At 37.4% G+C, this 22,828-nt stretch overlaps 1 protein-coding gene across 4 annotated transcripts in view; it reads right to left on the bottom strand.

Moving 5' to 3' along the window:
* Positions 1–22,828, bottom strand: part of lcp2 (lymphocyte cytosolic protein 2) — a 75,845-nt gene that overhangs the window by 10,664 nt on the left and 42,353 nt on the right. For 3 of the 4 annotated variants that reach the window (XM_062970466.1, XM_008104640.3, XM_062970468.1), the window contains 11 exons: positions 15,110–15,175; positions 14,113–14,150; positions 11,775–11,812; positions 10,020–10,209; positions 8,438–8,538; positions 5,365–5,434; positions 5,052–5,135; positions 1,244–1,266; positions 1,128–1,147; positions 918–1,022; positions 48–78 (listed from right to left, as the gene is read on the bottom strand). In XM_062970466.1, the coding sequence (XP_062826536.1) occupies positions 48–78; positions 918–1,022; positions 1,128–1,147; positions 1,244–1,266; positions 5,052–5,135; positions 5,365–5,434; positions 8,438–8,538; positions 10,020–10,209; positions 11,775–11,812; positions 14,113–14,150; positions 15,110–15,175 (766 nt within the window). The remainder of the gene's footprint in view (positions 1–47; positions 79–917; positions 1,023–1,127; positions 1,148–1,243; positions 1,267–5,051; positions 5,136–5,364; positions 5,435–8,437; positions 8,539–10,019; positions 10,210–11,774; positions 11,813–14,112; positions 14,151–15,109; positions 15,176–22,828) is intronic. The other variant, XM_062970467.1, reaches the window with a different exon arrangement.

Below are 22,828 nucleotides of genomic sequence, written 5' to 3'. Positions count from 1 at the left end.
ATAACTGTCTAGTGTTGCTGCATCCTTTATCATAAGTCCATACTCACTTCTGTTTTCCTTTCAGGTATGTGATTGCTCCTAGAAGAAAATAACAAGCATTAATTGTATAGTACACATTAAGGACAAATTCACATTTGATGTAGGTAAATAAAAGTCACAGAGCATCTACTATGCCATTCAACCTCCATTAAAGAGGCTTGTCACAGTAATATTCAAGTTTCATTTGTTTTTCAGTAAGCTGTTAGAGGAACACCCAAAATAATATTCCTCTTTGCCCATGAACGACAGGGTAAATGTCTTCAAGATGCCATATTCTCTAACAAAACAGGATTTGTAGAGAGGTGGCAAAAGGAGCTTGTAAATCATTTCTATAGATCATTTTCCCTTTCACAAGCTGTCTTAATTCTGGCCTTACACACCAGAATTTCACAGAGACTTACTAGATTAAAAGTAACTCGCAGGCGGTTCTGTAAGGCAACACTGTAAGGGAGGGGAAGATTATGGGCGATAGCACTGTACTGTACATTATGGGAAAGCAGTTTCAAGAGCAAGTGTTACAATCTGTCCTGTTACTTGCACCCATCCATGATAAACATGATTTCAGTCCACTCTATCATTTTAATTTAATTTTTAATTTAGCAAAATCAACATGAGGTTGCTTACATTCTGCTACTGCAGAACGTAATATTTCTCATATTGTTAACTTTCTTTTTTTACTTTTCAGCCTGGGAAATCCTGTTGCATTTATATTGGATGCTTCAAAGTGAGAATTTTATTCTTTCTTTTAAGTTCCTTTGAAGCAACACTAGAGGTCCTCCTTATCATTAGGAGAGCTTTATGGAATGAAAATAACAAATGAATTTGTTTAACTTTTCTATGGTTACACTGAATCATTTCAAATAGTATATGTAGGTTACGTTATAGGTTGTGGCTTCCTTCTAGAAGAAGGATTATTTCTTTCATATCTCTCTGTTGACGGCACAGGAGGCTTCTGTATCTTTGTTAACTCCTGTCCCAGATGTCTGAAACAAAAGCAGAAAATGATGTTAACAAAACAACTTGCTTTTAATTTCAAATGTAACCTAATAATTCTGGTAGCTTATGTAAAAAGAAATATAAACATTTACCTGAGCTGTGGTGTCAAAGACTGCAAGAGAAGAAAATAAATTAAAAGGAAGGCTAATTATGGTGTATTTTTTTAAAATTAAGTCAATTGTTCCAGAATCTGAAAAAAATCTCTTACCATTTCAAGAAATGTTCTTTTTCCTTAATTTTTTTAAAAAAAATATGAAATGAAAAAAGAAAAACATTAATCAGAGTAATTGGTTTCTTGCCATGAATGCAGTTCTGACCAAGTTTTAGCTGGGTGACTTAAAGTAACATAAAGATGGAGGTATTTCAAGAGAATACCCCCCCAAGTTCCAAGAGATACTCCTGAAATTGCTAGACCAAACACTCCAATTGGGCAGTGACAGTCCTATTTCCAGAGGTAGTTCAACCTCAAGGCGAACCAGACACATGCTTGTGGCACCATTTTGTAGGGGGTGCAGTTGAGGCGCTCCCAGGTATGCGTGCATGCGTGCGTGCATACCCCCGCCTCCTCTCGGCTTCGGTCGTGAGGAGGCAGGGGGTGCGCATGCATGCATGCGCACCCGGGCACACACACCCCGCCTCCTCTCGGCTTCGGTCCGGGCCCGCTCGGCAGGCTGAAGCCGAGCAGGCCCAAACTGAAGCCAAGAGGAGATGGGGGTGTGCACACATGCACGCAAACCTGGGCATGCACCCCCGCCTCCTTTCGGCTTTGGTCCAGGCCCGCTCGGCAGGTTTTTTTTGGGGGGGGGGAGAGCCAAAATTCTGTTCGCCTACACTTGAAAATTACCTTGGGCCAGCCCTGCCTATTTCATACTCTCATCGTCTCACATTTCAGCTGCTTTTTAAATGCCTCTACTTCTTTCTTCCTCCTCCTCTCTTTTTTAGCTTTCAGTTTACTTCAATTGCTGCAAACCAAGCAAAAGCACTCAATTAATTCAGCAAAAGCAAGAGAAGGGGAAAGTCTTTCCTGTCCCAGTATGTTCAGCCAAAAGCAGAACACTGCAGCCTCTCCTACGTAGTTTGCATGATGTTCCTTATTAATATATTTTGCCAACTTGGCCACACTCTGATCTTGTCATGCTACATGTTCTAACTTTTATTTATAAAATACTGGAGGATATAATAATAATAATAATAATAATAATAATAATAATAATAATAATAACAACAACAACTTTATTTTTATATCCCGCTCCCATCTCCCCAGAGGGTACTCAGGGCGGCTCACATGGGACAAGCCCAATTCCAAAATACAATAAAATACAGCATAATTAAACCAATGTAAAACAGGTAAAATAGTATAAACATACAAACCAGCATAAAACATCAACATAAAACATTAGATCACTAGAGTCTGAACATAATATACAAACTGTAAGATAAAATTCAGCAGACTCTACAAGTGGGAATTAAGGATCTCATTACACAGTTCAATCAATAAGAGTGGGGTGTGATAAAGTGCAGTAGTTGTGGCCACTAATAACTAACCAGACTATTTATTCGAATGCACATCGAAATAAACATGTTTTAAGGATATGCCAAATGTCCAATTTTGTAGGGAAGCTAATTTATGGTTTGTGTGTGTTATACTACAACCCAATCAGCTCCTTGCAAACCTGCCAAGAATTGACCTCAATGGGAACTTTAAGCCACTACTTTCTTCACTTGCAAGCTACTGCTGAAGCCAACTGGGGATGAGCTGATCCAAAAGGCCCTATCCAGTGCAATTGTTCACCACTGCTTTAATGGAAGGACATGGATCTGTTGTTACATACTATTTAGAATCATAGAATCATAGAGTTGGAAGAGACCTCATGGGCCATTCAGTCCAATCCCCTGCCAAGAAGCAGGAAATCGCATTCAAAGCACCTCCGACAGATGGCCATTCACCCTCTGCTTAAAAGCCTACAAGGAAGGAGACTCCACCACAGTCCGGGGCAGAGAGTTCCACTGCCGAACAGCTCTCACAGTGAGGAAGTTCTTCCTGATGTTCAGGTGGAATCTCCTTTTCTGTAGTTTAAAGCCATTGTTCCACGTCCTAGTCTCCAGGGCAGCAGAAAACAAGCTTGCTCCCACCTCCCTATGACTTCCCCTCACATATTTATACATGGCTATCATGTCTCGCCTCAGCCTTCTCTTCTGCAGGCTAAACATACCCAGCTGTTTAAGCCACTCCTCATAGGGCTTGTTCTCCAGACCCTTGATCATTTAAGCTGCCCTCCTCTGGACACATTCCAGCTTGGCAACATCTCTCTTTAATTGCTGTGCCCAGAATTGGACACAGTATTCCAGGTGTAGTCTGACCAAGGCAGAATAGAGCGGTAGCATGACTTCCCTGGATCTAGACACTATACTCCTATTGATGCAGGCCAAAATCCCGTTGGCTTTTTTAGTTGCCACATCACATTGTTGGCTCATGTTCAACTTGTTGTCCACAAGGACTCCAAGGTCTTTTTCACATGTACTGCTGTCGAGCCAGGCGTCCCCCATTCTGTATTTTTGCATTCCATTTTTTTCTTCTGAAGTGAAGTATCTTGCATTTGTCCCTGTTGAACTTCATTTTGTTAGCTTTGGCCCATCTCTCTAGTCTGTTAAGATCGTTTTGAATTCTGCTCCTGTCTTCTGGAGTGTTAGCTATCCCTCCCAGTTTGGTGTCGTCTGCAAACTTGATGATCGTGCCTTCTAACCCTTCGTCTAAGTCGTTAATAAAGATGTTGAACAGAACCAGGCCAAGGACGGAACCCTGCGGCACTCCACTTGTCACTTCCTTCCAAGATGAAGAAGATGCATTGGTGAGCACCCTTTGGGTTTGTTCACTTAGCCAATTACAGATCCACCTAACTAGTTTTGTCTAGCCCACATTTTACTAGCTTGTTTGCCAGAAGGTCGTGGGGGACTTTGTCGAAGGCCTTATTGAAATCCAGGTATGCTACATCCACGGTGTTTGCTGTATCGACCCAGCTTGTAAGTCTATCGAAAAAAGAGATCAGATTAGTCTGGCATGACTTGTTTTTGGTAAATCCATGTTGACTATTAGTGATGACTGCATTTGATTCTAAGTATTCGCAGACCACTTCCTTAATGATCTTTTCCAGAATCTTGCCTGGTATCAACGTGAGGCTGACTGGACGATAATTGTTTGAGTCGTTCTTTTTTCCCTTCTTGAAGATAGGGACCGCATTCACCCTACTCCAATCTTCTGAGACTTCTCCCATTCTTCAAGAGCTCTCCAAGATGATTGCTAGTGGTTCTGAACCACTTTGCATGAAAAGCATCCATATGTTGTTACAGAGGTATTTGCTGCCCACAGACTTCAAAAATAAAGCTTTGTAATCCCCCCTGGATCCCATTCCAGGAGAAAGGTATGAATAAATCTAATTGAATCAATCAGTATTGCTTACTGAATTTTCTTTCAAAAGTCTATATATATTCTTTGATTTTCCTTTGATGAATTTCTCCTGTTTGGGACCAACTTTTCTTCCTCAAATCATTGATGTATCATGATCAAATCCCATTTTTAAAATTGTAATATTTTACAATATTTTTAAAATTAACATTCTCCTTTATCTCCATTTGATCATATTTCCATTGATTTATACCCAGAGTTCAGCTGATTTGAAGTATACACAAGAGAAAGTCCTCCATATGGATCCAATTTTCAAAGTTCTTTTCAGTTTATCAGTTGCTAATTGCTTATTATAGCATCTTTTTGGAGCCTGGTTTTTCGGGTCACAGTGACCTATTTAATATATATTTAGCCTGTAGCATATATCTGACTCAAGGTATCCCATTTGAAGTCAGTTTCTCCCAATAGACTAACTGTATCAGATAGTAGTAACAGGCCTTGAATCAAGTGGGTGACTATGACTAGTAGATGGGTGTTTTCTGACCCCCAGATCCCCTAAACCTCAAATTTGCTAATAAAATTATTCTTGGAGACCTTCAGGACTAATGCTAACCTGGTCCAAGGATGTCTCTGTCAAATGGTGGCCCAGATCGGTCCAGTGGGGGCTTTTTGCTTCTGTCTACTGAAGGAGGTGGAACTGAAATGTAACAGGAAAATTGGGTCAATATTTCTGTACTAGTATGGACATCAGCACAGTATTCATAATCACCTCTGTTATATAAAGGACTATTCTATTAAGAACTGTAAATATAGCAACATCAATTAAATAAACAAAATGAAAAGCTGTATAAAAGTTGTGAAGAGAAATATAAAAATGATGTTTTGTATTTGTAGCAATTTTTAAAAGCATTACATAAGATACCTACGTTTAAAGGACTGGATGTTTTTTTCTCTGCTGCTCTCATTATAGCTTGTAGGAGAAAGGAAAGGTGACTGCTGAAAAAATAGATTTTATAAATAGTGCATTAATATTACTATATTTAGAGACTACCAAATATATTCAAGTATAGTCGACCTGATATGTAAGCTGAAGGCAGGTTTTGAGGACAAAATTATGGATTTTGATTCATGGATAAGCCGAGGGACATTCCACAAAGAGAGGAAAGCATCAGTGCTGTCTCAGGGACCAGTGGCTCCTGACTGCTGCCGTTTCCCAACAAGGCATTTAAAAAGGCCGGAAGTGGTGGCACAGTGGCAAATAGAGGGGGTTGGTGCTTTACTCAGAAAAAGGTGTCATTCTTTTTCTGATAAGAGTTAAGGTACAGTACTTACACTGACCTGTAGATATGTTATTCCAGTTCCTTTAGCTTGATTTTAACTAATATTTCTAGATGTATGCATATGTATATAGGGATACTAGCTGTGCCCGGTCACGCGTTGCTGTGGTGAAGTATGGTGGTATGGGAAATAAAGTATTGAGGAATTGGTGGTAGTTAAGGTAAAGGGTAAAGGTTTTCCCCTGACATTAAGTGCAGTCGTGTCTGACTCTGAGGGTTGGTGGTCATCTGCATTTCTAAGCCGAAGAGCTGGTGTTGTCCATAGACTCCTCCAAGGTCATATGGTATGACTGCATGGAGTGCCGTTACCTTCCCGCCGGAGCAGTACCTATTCATCTACTTTCATTCACATGTTTTTGAACTTTAGGGTTGGCAGAAGCTGGGGCTAACAGTGGGGGCTCTCTCCGCTCCCCCAATTCAAAGCTGCAACCTTTCGGTCCAGAAATTTAGCACTCAGCGCTTTAACACGCTGCACCATCAGGGGATATTATTTCCTAAAGGTTGTGAATATACAATATTTCTGATTGGTTTTTTTTTGTCTGTTGGAGGCAAGTATGAATGCTGCAATTAGGTAAAATGATTAGCATGTAATGGCCTTGCAGCTTTAAAGCCTGGCTGATTCCTCCCTGAGTGAATTTTTTGTGGGGAGGTCTTAGCTGGCCCTGATTGTTTCCTGTCTGGAATTCCCTTGTTTTCAGAGTGGTGTTCTTTGCAATATTGTATGTGCTTCTATTGTCTGTGGCCCTCAGAAAACAGAGGATTTGCCAGAGTTTGGTGATGGGAATACTTTGTTGGGAGGTGTTAGCTTGTCCTGATTGTTTCCTGTGTGGAATTCCCCTGTTTTCAGAGTGTTGTTCTTTATTTAGTGTTCTGATTTTAGAGATTGTATTGTTCTGTTTTATTATACCACAGTCATTTTTATATATTGTGATTTTAGTGTTTTTGAATACTTGGAGCCAGATTGTATTCATTTTCACGGTTCACAGCAACATAATAATAATAATAATAATAATAATAATAATAATAATAATAATAGTAATGATAGTAATAATAATGACTTTGGTAATACACACTGGTTCACTCCCTTCTCAACTTCCTTTTTGGAAGAATCCTTTCTTGGGAGGTGTTAGGTGGCCTTGATTGTTTCCTTTGTGGAATTCCCAATTTCCCTGCTTTCAGAGTGTTGCTCTTTATTTACTGTCCTGGTTTTAGAGATTATATTGTTCTGTATTATTATACCACAATAATTATTTCATATTACAGTAGAATCTCAGTTATCCAAAATTTGCTTATCCAGTGTTCTGGATTATCCAACGCAGTTTGCCTTTTAGTAGTCAATGTTTTTGTAGTCAATGTTTTAAATTCATTGTGATATTTTGGTGCTACATTTGTAAATACAGTAATTACTATATAGCATTACTGCGCATGGAACTACTTTTTCTGTCTAATTTGTTGTATAACATGATGTTTTGGTGCTTAATTTGTATAATAATTACCTAATTTGATGTTTAACCGGCTTTTCCTGAATCCCTTCTTATTATCCAACATATTCACTTATCCAACGTTCTGCTGGCCTGTTTATGTTGCATAAGTGAGACTCTACTGTATATTGATAATCTTATATTATCTGCTTAGAACTGGATTATATGAGGCCCCTTCTACACAGCTGTATAAAATGCACACTGAAGTGGATTATATGTCAGTGTGGAGTCAAGATAATCCAGTTCAAAGCAGATAATATAAAATTATAAATGGGTTATATAGCTGTGTGGAAGGGCCTTGAGTCTACACTACCATATAATCCAGTTAAAATCTGATAATCTGTATTTTATAGGCAGTGTGGAAGAGGCCTAAGTGAGGCCTAACTCTGCCTGGCCCCTGGACTGAGTGGGTTGCTAGGAGACCAAGTGGGCGGAGCTTAGCCTTCTAACTGGACGCCGCCCTGAGTCCCTCCGGGTGAGAAGGGCAGGATAGAAATATTTGAAATAAATAACTGTCAGCAATTGGATAAAAACAATTATTCCTCTCCCTCTAATTAGGACTTTATTTTTCTTTTATTTTTGTTGTCTTGTCCTTGAGGCATGGATGAGGGTTTGTGCTGTCAATTTTCGAAGTTGTGGGGTGTTTAGTTTTGTTGTTTTGTCGGTCGCCGGGATTCCATCACTCTTTTATATATATAGATAGAAGATATTTGTTTTGTTGAAAGAATCAAAGGATGCTTCATAGTTGGCAACTACCGAGCAGCACAACGAAATATCACAGACTTGATATAAAAGTCTAACTGCACATAAATTGTGAATACATCTCCCTAGTGATTTTGGAAACAGATTCATATCCAGCAAATACTTGAAAAACAGGAGAACAAGAAGCATGTACAATTTATGCTCAATTCAGTCTCTTTATATTGGATACCATCTTCTCTTTACTATCCCAGTTGTGACTAGCATGCACCTTGTGACCTGGAGGTACGCTGGAGATAGCACAAAATAATGCAAATATTTGGAAGCAGTTTCAAAAGCAGTACTAATGAAATGTGACTAAATAGAAAAAGGAAACCTATGTAAAAACAATGTGATAGTTAGGAATCAAAAGAGGCATATGCTTTTAATCCTCAGAAGATGAAGATGCAAAATAGAGCTAGCTGTACACCAAAGAAACATACCATGGAACCTCTTCCTCCTGCTGGTATAGTGGACGATCCAGGTCTCTGTGGTGGAACAGGGGGATGAAGAGAGGTTTTTGATCTATCTGTAGTAGATCTATCTAAAAAGAAATAGAAACCATAGACAAAAGTATTAATGAAGCACACAAGGAAAAATCATTTTATTTGCTTATTTTAATTTTGTATTGTTTTTAAGGCATCAATTAGTTGCCTATATGTAAAGCTCCCTTGAATCCCCTTTGGGTTTGAGAAAGGCGGGATAGAAATATCGTAAATAAATCAATAAATACATGTCCTCATCATGAAGTTGATTAGCAAAAAGTCACTAACTAGTTTTAATGAGGATTGGGACATAATAATAACTTTTGTCAGGACTTATTGGAGGAAAAATCAATAGTAGGATTAGAAAAATAGTTGAATTAAATATGTAGAAGTTCACTTAAAGTATTTTTAGAGACAGTATGTTTGTTTTGGTGACTCCAACAATTAGCTGGAAAGTGGGAAGTCATTTCTTTTTGTTTAAAGTGTGTGTTTTAGTATGTTAATGCATTTTGTACTGTTAGTATAGAGTGTAATTGCATTTTTTCTTGTAGTTTTGCCTTATATATTGTTTTATTAAAAACATGTTTTGATAAAAATATATCAAAAAGAAGTGGCCACACCATATTTTTATGATTAAAATTGTATTTCAAATAACTTTTATGATGTGGTGAAGACTTCAAGCGCATACAAGATGCCAATTCCTGAGCTCATTACTCCTTATTCAGAATCCCCCTTATCCAGAATTCCAAAATCCAAATACTCCAACATCCAAACTTGTCCACACACAAGGCCGAGATAGTGATACTTTTGCTTTCTAATGGTTCAATGTGCATACTCTTTCTTCATGCACAAAATTATTGAAAGCATTGTATAAAATTAGGCTATGTTTTAAGGTATATACAAAGCATAAATGAATTTTGTATTTAGAATTCGATCCTATGTCCAAGATATCTCATTATGTCCTCCTTATCCACAGATTCTTTATCCATGGATTCAATCATTCACTACTTGAAAATATTCCAATTCCCCACTCAAAAATCAAACCTTGATTTTGGCATTTAATATAAGATATACTATTTCATTGTGCTATTATATATAGTGGGACTTGAACATCCACAGATCGTGGTACACACAGGGGGTCCAGGAACCAAACCCCAGAGGATACGACTATATATGCAAATATGAGAAATCCAAAATCTCCCAAAATCACAAACTTTTCTGGTCCCAAGGATTTTGGATAAGGGATACTCAACCTGTACTGAAATTTACTCCGGATTTTATAAATGTTCCTTTCTAGCCCTAGATAGACACACTGGTGAATGAACCTTCCAGACTCAAAGGAAATGTTTTAGAAATGGGTTACATTTCTACCTTATTTAGTACAATGTTTTAAAGTTTTTTTTTTTAAAGTTCTAAAATAGTTAGAAAATGGGCAGTAACTATAGCTGTTTTTTTTTAAAGAATCTATTACTTTTCTCCAGATCTAATACTCTCCACTAATTCACTTGATAAAATAAAATGCTTGAAACCAGTTGTTTACCAATGTATTCTGATGTAGCTGGTATTGCGTTGGAAGGAAATATAACATTACAGTGTGCGTTATCATCGTTAGATGGAGGTGGTTCGTAATCGGCATCATTTCCGTCATCAAACCCATCTTGATCGTTGGGCGTTTCATAGTCCACACCGTCTTCATCTTCATCTGGGCTTACATAATCATCACTTTCATCCTGTCCAAACAGAAGTTCTATCTTGACAAAATTCCTTTACACTTCACAGCTGCCTTTTGTTTTCATAAAATGTGAAATAGAGAAGAGGGATACACAAAGCTTCAGAGACTGGGTAGATGGGAATTATATTTATCAGGAGATTGTTCTTGTTTTTGTGTGCCAAGTCACCTCTGACTTATGAAGGCTTGAACGTGAATCTATCATGGGAATTTCTTTGCAGAATTTGTTCAGAAGGGGTTTTTACCTCCCTGAGCCAGAGAGTGTGACTTGCCCAAGTTCACACAGTAACAGAGTGGTGTTTCAAACCCAGGTCTCAGACCAGTGTCTTAATCCACCACTCAAATCACTATACTATGCTGCTTCTTTGTATCAGAAGATTTAATTCATAGAATTGGAAATTTTCACTCTTGGCTACCAACGTGCCTTGACCTGGAAAAATGGCTAAAAATCAAGTAATTCAAAACCATAATGACTTACGATTTGCAAAATTATATTGTATAGCCTGTCAGAGAGGGTGGCACAAATCAAAAAATAGTCCTGCATAAATACGGATATATATTCTAGAACATTCAGAATTCAGCAGTGACCATGGTACTGGCCTTATTGGGGGAGGAATCTGTAAATTAGAATCTCCAAAAATCCCTCTCCCTCTAAGCTCTGGTTATATTTGGAAGGTGGTCATTGTTGCATGATTTGTTTTGTTTTTTTAACTAAAAATAAGAGCAGTTGCAAGTACACTCTAGTTTAAAAGGTACTGATATACTGCCCATCCAGCTTTCTGTCATAAGCCTGAGGGTATGCAAGTATCTTGGGTATGCATGTGACATATTGAAGATGAATAACTTATTTATGTGTTCTTTCCCTCATATTTAATTTATATACCTCTGTACCACCAAAAGGCCTTTGTGGTGATGCATAACAACAATTTGTAGGTTGCAAGGCTGAGTTTATGAAAATCATGGCACACATATATACACACACCATCTCAACATGATGGCTTATCACGTTTTTGGATCTTGAGACCTGTCTGCTTTTAATTTTGTATATGTGTCTTCTTTAGACCCTGCCCTCTGCCCATACATCCAGCCCTGCTTCACTTTTGTGACCCATTAATGAGATATCCCTGCTTTTGACTATTCACCTGCCATTCATCATCTACATTTATGTTTGGAATTGAATCTCTAATACATGCACATCAACTTTCGGACCATATGGATGGTCAGCTTCTCACAGTTTGCAATTTGACTTTGGCTGAGGTCTGCTGAAAATGTGTTAAATCTAATACTTCATCAGACATGCTTTCTATCTCTTTAAAACTATGAAATAATTAATGACTGATTTTCCTGAGCACTCTTATGAAATGGGATAACCCAGATGGTTTGCTATATTGTATTATAAACAGAATAGAATAAACTTAGTGTCCTCAGGGGAAAAAAATTGCTAACAGCTTCAACTTCAAAAACCGTTTCTGGTAGTTTGAAAAATACATAAAGTACATAAATTGAGTAATCTTTGCAGCCTATGACATTTTTGCAAACTCCAATGCAGTACTTAAGCATACTTACAAAAGAAGAGTCATCATCACACCCTTCTTGTCTATATTCTGCGGAAAAACAACAATAACAAAAGTAAACCTCAAGACACAACAGTGATAAATTTGCTCATTCAAGTTGATTCCAAAATGAACAGCAAATGCAAAGCAAGAGCACCTATCATTGGGACAGCCAGACCTGATTCAAACGGTCATATTGCCTGGACATATTTAGTAGATATCAGCTGAATGAGCTCTGTTTTGCTGTTGTGTTTTAGGTGACTTGAAGGTTTTGTTTTACAGAAACTCATACAGTAGATATCACCTGATGAAAATGCACAAGTATGCTTGGCCTTCTTTGAGACAGAATCATAGCATCTAGGTGGAATGACAAGAGTGCAATATTCAAATTTTCAGGGTTTATTTGAACAACAACATGGGGATAAAAAGCTCAGTTTTATATAATAGACAATCCTTGTGCAGATGCACCGCTACCAAGCATGTCATGAATTATCAAACTCAGAAGGAATGTTAAGTCTGTAAAATCCTTTCCCTATCACTGTTGCAGACCCAGGACAAATCTTGGGTTGTCATAGAAGTTAAGCTGAAACATTAACAGTAATACTCAGTGTCATAAAAGCATATGTAAAAAATTGGATATGCTGCCTTTAAATGGATTACATTGCTTCTTTTGAGATTCTAAAAAGGTTATTTTCCCATATCGCTCTGTCAAATGGACATATTTTGAATTTCCATAATAAATGGAGGCATACACAAATCTTGTGGTTATGTATTCATCTTCTAACTTCACTGATCCAATATACTGCAGTTAGGAAATGAGTGATAATCAGACCGAAACAAGATATAATCTTAAATCAATCTAAATCAACTTTGGCTTATTCTGAGCCTGGTAGTTATAGTTATGGAATCCAAATGATGGTTGCAATTATGGAGGCTTGAATATGTCTTCAGTTATAGTTACAGTGATACCTTAACTTAGGGGTGCAATTCATTCTGTGACCAAGCTCTTAACGTAAAATGCTCATATCCCAAAGCAGATTTTCCCATTGGAATGCACTGAAATGCTAATAATCTGTTCTGGACTCCCAAAATGCCCCCCCCCCCCCCCCCAATATTTTGTTATGTGTATTTAAATAAGAGAATGTACTTTATAAATAACAAATAATGTATGCATGCACATTCACATGAATCAATAAAAAGATCAATTTTTAAATGGTAGAAGGACAACGTTTTGGCAAGGAAGCACATTTGAGGCAACAAAATGTGTGTTGGCCAGTGTAACAGCAAGGGAAAACCTGCACATTCACATGGAAAAATAAAAAAGAAAGATCGACTTTAAATGGCAGAAACACAAAGTTGTGGCACAATGGTAGATGCACAAAGCTGTGGCAAGGAAGCACACAGCACAAATTGAAGAGAGGGAAGGATTATTTTCTTCATATGGTACTTATTCCGGCCTCCCTCCCTGTCTTGCTCTCTCTCCCCCTCTCTCTTCATGAAGCCAAACATACCAGGAATAAAAACAACACAAAATCAACTAACTCAAAGTTCCTCAAAGCCGACAAGAGCAAAGCATACTGCAATCTCTCAAAGCGGACAAAAGCACAAGGCAGGAGGCCCAGAGGGTGCTTCCTTGAAGCCCTAAAGGATCCATATTCCAGTTTAAGCAGAGATAAATTAGTACAATTTGGGTTTTACAATTACATAGTGATCACTTACATTTGCTTATCTAAACAGATATCAGCTGAAATTGAAACAGTAGAATTCTGTACTGTGTTTTATTTATTAACTGTAAGGAGAATTTTTCCTCTTCAGTTTTCATTGGTTTATAACCCATATTCAATAAAGGAATGCTTGCATTAGACCAAGTTAGGTTCACTTATAAATCCATATTAAAAGCCGATTTCAAAGGGGCCCAGTCATATGGTCAAACTACATATCATGTTAAAATACACAGCAAGTATTAGCCTATCTCCTTCCACTTTACTCAAAAACAAATATATTCAGTGTGACCAGTATGAGTGGAAGAGGTTTAAACATTTCCCTTCTGTTTTCTCTCTCTTTTCCCCCTCTTTCTATATCGTATTAGGGTCTGGTTCAGAATTCCACTGGAACAAGTACAGTTTTTTCTTTGTTAACCCATATGCAGTTATATGTGTGAGTCTTTTAAGCAAATTGGGTAATTTTTATGCTGCTGGATAAAGCAAACTTACATTTTAAAAAAATTAAACAAGAGTAAGTGATACATGATAATCTGTAATGTAGAAAGTAGCCTGACAAATAGAAACATATCCAAAATATAATGGCTTCTGAAAATCTTGTCAAAAGATGGAAATATATGCATTTTTAACCTGTATTTTCTGGAAGCTTCTGTGTTGGTGTCCTGTAGCTGTTGGGGAGAAGATGAAGGATATGCATAAATTCCTGCTTCATTTATTAGTTATAATTTGAATATATCTGAACTGAGCATAATTATATTTAACATGTATACAATTTTGTTGTTGTTTATTTGTTCAGTCAAGTCCGACTCTTCGTGACCTCATGGGCCATGTGTACAATAAATGTTTTATTTTAAGTCAATTCATACTGGCAGAATATGCTAAAATAACAGTGTCTGTATTTATTTATGTATTTATTTGCTCACATGACTGCCTTGCAAGATGGTTTCCAATGTGTAAGTACTTTAAGTGTTGTAAAATGGCTCTGGAGACCAGGGTCTGAATCCCTGCTTGGCCATGGAAACTACTGCATGAACTTGGCCAAGTGACACTGAAGCCAAGAAAGGCAATGGTCAACAACTTCTAAAGAAATCTTGCCAAGAAAACCCTGTAATAGGTTACTCTTAGGGTCATCATAGGTAATAAATTACTTGAAGGCACACAACAACAACAACAACAACAACAACAACAACAACAACAACAACAACAACAACAGCAACCCTATGAAGTCCACAAGAAAAACTGTCACTTATTTTGAATACTGAAATAGTTTTACATGAAAATTTTACTTACTTGAGGTTTTTTTAAGTGCTAAATTCATGCATGTGGATTTTTAAATTAACTATCTTGATTCATGTTAGTTTTTATATTGGACTATTTATTTTTCTTTTAGTTTTTGCTATTCCTTTCTTGATTATTGAACACAGTACACACAAATTAAGTAATATAATTTGTTCTGGTGCATAATTTGAAAGTATTTCTTGTTTCTTTCTCCCCTATCATTGCAAGCTTATTCACTCTTGTATGTACAGAAGGTACAATATTTCCATATTACCCAATGCAACTCAATAGTTCTGGGGAAAATTTGCTGACTATTGATACAACAGCTTTATAATAAACACTTTCCTACCTTTTTGGAAAGAAGCTTCTTTTTTCTTCATGCCGATTGATTTCTTGGCTTAGCTTGCTTACAATTCTAAAATTAGAAAACAAACAATGTGCTAATCAACCAAGCATATTTTGTATAAACGAAGAAGCCATATAAGCCTCAGGTGGGAAGTTAGGGTAAAGATTCTTCAGTTTTGTGGGCTCAGCTTCAGGCAAGCGGAAGGGCTATGCGCAAATCTGCAGCTCAACCAGTAAGGCTACCAATTGCAAGATTTAATTGGTTTGCTGCTGCAACTAGCAAAGACTTTTCAGGAGATCTACACAATTATTTAATTAGCTTTCTCATTCTATCCCAAGGTTTGTTGCTTCAAAGTTGTGCTTCCATTTGCTCTAAATCCACCTTCTAGCTAGAATCAAATAGGCAAGACTGATTCCCTAAGTAGTGAAAAAGAATAATCCGATAATTTCATCTTTATCTGGAAACAGCCTCCTTGGTTAAGATTTCTGTCTTAATTTTCAAACTATGTTTGCACATGTGTTTAAAAGGCCGGCTATGAGGAACTGTGGTTGCTACTTGATACACCATGCTTAATGACATCATCAAGGACCATCCTTTGTCCTTGAAACTTCAGAGTTTGATATGCTTTTACTTGGAGCTCGAATTATATATGATTTATTTCAGCTGGAAAAAAAATCCAGCTCCTTAGCACTTCTGTTGAAAATGATATTATTCAAAATGTGTTCAACTTTGAATTTATTTTGCCCCACTTTTCAGAGAATGCAGGAAAAAATAAAGCTACAGAGTGTAAGGATGATTTTAGAAAACACAGAAGTTTATAGACTGTGAACTAAGACCGAAACCACAAAATTTATACTTTTATAGGAATACAGTGAAAGTCAAAGCCAAGTGGATAAAGCACAGCAAAAAGCGGGCATTTTCCCCCCAAAATCTAAGACAAACAAGTAATTTGTTTCAAAGTCAATGAATGGTATAAAAGTATGGTATGAGAGCAATATAAAATTGGGGCAGTTGCAATCTACACCACCGAGCATGGAGCACAATGCTTAACACAATGCTACAAACCGTTGCAAGAAAATGAATAATCAAGAAAAAAAATCCAGCACCATTCATGGAACATCATCATCAATGTATTCATATCATACAGCTGATTTGAAATGGCAGGTTTTGACTACATTGGTACAGAATGAAAAGCCAAGAACCTGTAGGATTACAAAGGAAAGCTTATTTTTCTTTGCATACATAGGCAGTTATTAACCAAGATTGTAGGCTCAGAAAGTGTGGTTAGGCTTCAGTTCCTCATTAGTTTACCAGTTTATACTAATGGGAAAACATAAGCAAGAACTTTAGCGCACAGATCGTTTCCAATAAGCATTCCATACAAGCATGGCAACTGTTAAAAACTCTGCAATTCCTACTCTTCCAAAAGTTATCAAATTCTTTCAGGTATACACATTCTAGTTTTCAGACAAGACCCTTAAATTCTATCTTGTTTTTTTCCATAACTATAAAAATCTAAACGGTGTTAAAACTTTCCTCCCATTTCAGGGCTGGGGAAAGGGCAGCCCACATATAGCCCCAGCCTCTATTTTCTTCTTCCACTGGATACCAAGGGGAAACCCCAAGTCCTCAGATATCATCCAATTTTTTAAAAACATATAAGTGATTTTTCTCTCTAAAATGTTCCCTAAATGCCTCCTCAAACCTTTAAAATACAGTGGCTTTGGTCCTCAAAGACAAATCCACCCTTTACATTGTCTGCAAATGAAACTAGAATTAGCATCATGTCACTTCTTGTTCCAAGTTTGAGCATATGAAATAATATTGAAGAAATAATGTGCAAGACACTGCAAATAGGACAATCCAGTTCTATTCTACATGTAGAGCCAGGAAGGACAAGAGGATTATAAGAAAAGGGGAAATAATGCTTTGATATTAAGTCCTTCAAATGTGCATTTTTCGAAGACTATAGTAAGATTCTTGTATAGCAGGTGATACCTGCCAGAACACAGTTACATGAAACAATGTATTTGGCAGAATGCCATCAAATTACCCCACTTCCAGTTCCAGAGTTACATTTCTCTAGAAGTTTTCCAAATATGCAAATGCCATTCTATACAACCTCAATACATTGAGATGGGAAAGCGCCACTGAGCGTCCTTTTAGCATAAAGCAGTGGTTCTCAAAGTGTAATCTGCGGAGCCCTTGGCACTCTGTGAAGCCTACTGAGGGATCAGGGACTAGGTAGGAGCTCTGGACACAATTGCTGGTCTGTATTCAGAGTTCCCTCCCTTCTGCCTCTTTTCAAGCCTGGAACATGTGATGAGTTCCATGCCTTTCCATTCTTGAAAAGAGGCTGAAGTGTCCTATGAGGGGAAAATTTCTCAATGTGATAAGATGGTATGATAACTTCCTGGGGGAAGCATAGAATCTGGTGGACCTAGAAAATTCATAGAGATCATTTCCCATGGTGAGGGTAAGTGAAACTGGTTGTGAGGGGTGTCTTACCTTACTGACAATATGGGAATCATTCTGTGCAAAATTTGAACTTTTAGGGGACAGGAAACAAATACTATTGTTGGCAACTTACTCTATGTAAAATTAATGTGTGCATCTTTATATACTGAAAACAGAAAATTTTGCACAGGAAACAGCATTTTCTGCAAAGAAAATATTATTTCACAGTATACAAATGTTGCTTCCTAACACTTGATCATGTTCAAATATTTTTCCATCTTTACCAGAGCAACAGCAACAGAATGTAATAAATATCTGTCTACGTGATATAACATGAATTGTACTAAAAAATGAGATGACTGTGTAGCATCCCTTTAATAGTCAAACTTTGTTTTCCTTCTAACAGTAGCTCTTTGAAGTGAGTCAAGAAATGTTACTGCAGATACTCATGTGTTGCTGCAGTTCTGAGCAATGACCTTACAGCAACCTGAAGAAGTCCCCTTTGGAAAATCCCTTAAGAACCTAAAGCACTTAATGGCGCTCATCTTTAGAAATTGTTAAAAGGAAATCCCCCTACTTTTACTGGAATTGTTGACAAAAAGTCGTCCCCCCCCCCCCCCATTTCTGCCTTTTATCTTAGGACAACATGCAAAGGATTATTCCATTTTCTCCTTACAAAGCACTGTTAAGGAGTTTCACACTAAGAGAAAAGCTGACTGATCTAAGATCAGTCTGCTGCACATTTGAGTCAAGATTTAAACATGGCACTCCTCTGATGAAATTCTCATACGCTAGGTCAATTTAAAATAGCAAGAATATGTGAAATTTCAGATATGTGCCAATTAGAAATCTTGCTTACTGACTTCAATACAGCAAACTACTTCAGAATACCACTACATTCTTTTTCACCAGGCTAAAGTCTGGTGGAAAAGGGTAGGAGCAAGAATGGCTGGGTACAATTCGAGGTATTCCTCATGGCCTCATTGTTTGACCAGCACTTCTACAATGCATGTCTGTAGGATGCAAAAATTTAAAAAGCAAATGTAATAATTATATTTAAACATTTAAAGGGATGTCATATTGAAGATGGGGCAGACTTTTTCTGCTGCTCTAAAAACTAAAAGGAGCAATGGGTTCAATTTGCAGGAAAAGGCATTTCACCTAAACTTTAGGGAAAAAAATACTGAAAAATTACTGTTCCAAATGGACTATCCTGCCTGGAAGTGTAATGGAGTCTTCTTCGTTGGAGGTTTTTAAACAGAGGCTGTGGATGGCCATCTGTCAAGATGTTTTGCTTTTGCATTACTGCATGGCAGAATGGGGTTAGACTGGATGGCCGTTATGGTCTGTTCCGACTCTACAATTCTATTATTCTAATAAGGACTTCTTAATGGCTGCATTCAAGTTTTAGCATTTGGATGGGCAATCCAGTTCTGGTACATACATTCCTCCCCCTTGGTGTTCTGACTGTTGGATACTACTGTTCAAGTTTTGGAGGGTCACACATTTTCCACTTGCATTTTAGAACTGCCTCCCTAAAAAGATTCATATAGCATTCTCCCTTAAGTTTTTATACTCATTGGTGAAAAGACTAGGGGTTTTCGCTGGTAAACTAAATAAAACATTTCTTCATCTGCTTATCACTGATTGCTTCAACAGGCTCTTCTGTTTTAAGTCAACCTGTGGTTATTTTCTTATCCACTTTGGTATTTTTTACTGGAAGTTAAGATGAAAAATAAATATTTATTATGAGATTAAAGAAGGGAAAACTGTGTGTGTTTCACCCAGAGCAGAAAATTAGGATGGAAAATTCTAATATATTTTCACCTTTTGCAGTCCGTCCGTACTGCAGCATTTCTTGACTGCAATTTTTTCCCCCAGTATCTACATACAGTTATAAACATTTCAACACTAAGAAAATGTTTCAGATCAATGAACAGAAAAGAAGTACATGGAAGTAAACCTATCTTTGTTATATCCCTTCCTGGATAAGAAATTGTGGTTGAGAAAGGTTGTTATGAACAGACAGATCTCTGGATCTATCTTTTGGTGCACTGGATTTGGTGTTTTTTCTTCTTTCTCCTTTCCACCTGCCCCAAACACTAGTCAAATTACAAAATGTATTTCATGATTAGAGCATCATATGCCCCAATCAAGTTGCTGTGCAACTAGAAGGAACAACAGTTAGTCTGTATCATTTTCTTCTAGATTACTTCAAGCCTCAGACCTACGATTCTGCAGCAGAGGAAGGAAGTATAAAAACCACACTGCTTACATAAAAGTGGGTGTATGCAATTGATTATGGATAGTATCAGGCAGCAAGATGAGGAAAATATTACTCACACCCTCACCTTCTCCTTCCCACATGGATAGATCAAAGTAAATGTGGTGTATTTTGGGTTGATTCTCATCCACAGTTCCAGATAGTTACAGGTAAGAATGTCAAGAGCCTGTTTCCAATAGTGGTTGGAAAAGGCAAAACAAATCCCCAAGTTCTATTTGAGTGAACTTACCTGCATCCGTTGCCCAAATTTATTTATGTCTCAGTTCTCTCAACCCCCACCCTAGTAATTCCTAACAAGTCATTTCAAAAGAGGAAATTGCACAAAAATGCACAAAAAATTCTCAAGAACAAGGGCTTTAGGGAAAAGAAAAAACCCAACAAATATTAGCTTTTGAGTCAACAAATCAAATATCTCCATTGAGAGGTTCATAAAGAGCACAAGCACAGGTTAGGAAAGGTATCAGTAAAACAAGGGGATGCCACAATGGTTTATGAACAGAGTTCAGGAAGCTGTAAAGACAATAAGTGTTGCTCATGTAGGGAATATAAACCCTGAAAAAAACAAAAACAAATTTAAGTTTCCATGAAACTTAGAAATACTACAAAGGTTAGAAAATCAATAGACTGCAGCATTTTATTGTGGGTACCATTTTGTAGAAACACAAACCAGATAATATCTATAATAAAAACAAAATGAAGAAAAAAAGAAAAGAAAAAATGCCCCCAAATAAAATGCAGCTATTTCACAAATGTGCATTGACTGGCTGTACTCCATCACTCCTTTACCAACCCACTTGCCAAAAGTCAATTATTTAACTCGTTAGTTAATTGGCAAAGACAGACTGCACTTTCATGTGGTCTGTAAAAGACAGGATTGAGCAGCCAACAGAAAAAAGCAACCCCAGAGACAGTCAGCAATAAAGGCTGGTGAAGCAAACTTGCTTTGCAGAGCTTCCTGATAAGATTTGATATTGGTAGAGGTGGGTTATTTCTGCATGAAAAAAAAAAACATTCCAAAATTTCTAACTAACAATGGAAAATATGTGATATCTGCTTTAGAAACAAAATGAACTATATTAACAATTGGCAAGTGAACAGTGGATGAACTTTGAAAGGTAAGTGATATAATAAGCCAAAGGAAGGGGGGGGGGCTAAAAAAAGTGTATGAGGAGGAAGCTTGGCATCCCACTCCATCCTGCTCTCATTAGAGTGGAAATCTGCCCACTACCAAATATACTAACCACACACCAAACAACCTTCAGACAACATTAAACTCAGACTCACTTCGCATAATTTGACATTCACATCTATAAAATAACTATTCTTCAGAGTAAAACCCACCATTCCATTATCTCCCATGTAGATCACTTACTTGGCCTCATTGATCCTAAATGTTCACAGTGGGAAAAGTAGCCTAACGTTTTTGAGTTTACTTTGAAGCAGCAGCAGCAGAGAGACCTATATTATGCAGTTCCAAACTGCATTATATGGCATTGTAGATCTAGAGTCAGAGAGTTGCCCCCATAATGGCTGACACTTTCAGCTGCTATCCCTCACTGTATGGGCATGGAGTTTACACCAATATTTTACATGAAAGAGAGCTCAAGCTTTAGATGCAAGATATATTGGCCTACTTGGTTGAGATTACATTAGACAATACCAACAAGATCAGTCTTTTCATCAAATATGATCACCACCTGCCCATAAATACAAAAAGCTTCTTTTTTAGTATTTGCAGTCACCCCTCAGAGGAAGAGTTTTGAGACAATTCAGAAGACATGCTTACTTATACACTGAAACCTCTCTCTGAATTAGGAGCACTACACCAAAGGTTGTTTCTTACAAGTGCTAGTTAAGTGGTAGTTAAGAGCTACAGAATCAACATGGTGTAGTGGTTAGAACATTGACTGATAAGTCCGGGGATCACAGGTGGCCTTAGGCAAGAAGTTCAAAGGACAGCAAAGGCAATCCACTTCTGAGCAAGTGTTGCTAAGAGTACTGCTTCTTAAACTGTGAGTTCCAACCCCAAATGGGGTCCCTTTAGCTCTTTTTTGGGGTCACAAAATTTGGCTACAGTAAAAGGTTTCTGAATTTATTGAAATATGCAGTGTTTACAGCAGACTACAGAAAATGCTTCAGCTGTTCTCCAGAAACAGGAAAATCAGCCTGTTTAGCAAGCCTTAAAAATGCTGATTTATTATCTGTAAATGTTGGACTTTTATACTTATTTTATATATCTATATAGCTGGGGTCATATAAACATTTCTTGGACAGAAAGGGGTCATGAGTGGGAAAAGTTTAAGAAGCCATGACTAAGGAAATCCCACAACAGATGTATTTTATGGTTACCAGAAATTAGGAATGACTAAAAGGCAAGCAGAAACGACACAAATATCTTTACATGAACATCTAAGCTTAATTCACACTAAATTCCACCTTAAACAAAATGCTACTAAATGGGTATTTTAAAAATATCATCAGCATATACAAGAAAAGGTATCCCAGATTTTCAGCCTAAAAACAAGAGAAGATTTATCCTCCAAAAGTTCTGAATTGACAGGGACATTCCACGTTAATCTTTTGTCATCCCACCTTTTTACCTACCATAATAATGTCCCAGTGTCTCTCTCCGCCTCACCCCCCCCCCCAAACCTGGTCCTCAGATTACTTCAGTTGCTGGAAAGTGAATCTAAAGTACAAAATAATTTTATGCTTAATTCAGCAAAAGGGAAAGGAGAAGAAGGTTTGGGGCTTTGCCTATCTCTAGCAGGTTTGAACAAAAGCAAACTGTTGCAGCCTTTCGTCACTTGCCTAATCTTTCTCATAAATAAAGTTTGGACCACATGCTGATGTTACTTAGTGTATGTCATCCCATCCCCCCCCCTTTTTTGGGATTGCATGTTAAATGCTCGTCAATGCATAAAAAAATCTTGTATGTAAGGAACCAGTACAACAGGGAGAAGGCTGCAATAAAATGCCTT

This window comes from Anolis carolinensis, chromosome 2, assembly GCF_035594765.1.
Source record: "Anolis carolinensis isolate JA03-04 chromosome 2, rAnoCar3.1.pri, whole genome shotgun sequence".
NCBI classification, from domain to species: Eukaryota; Metazoa; Chordata; class Lepidosauria; order Squamata; family Dactyloidae; genus Anolis; species Anolis carolinensis.
This window is presented reverse-complemented; position numbering and strand designations above follow the sequence as displayed.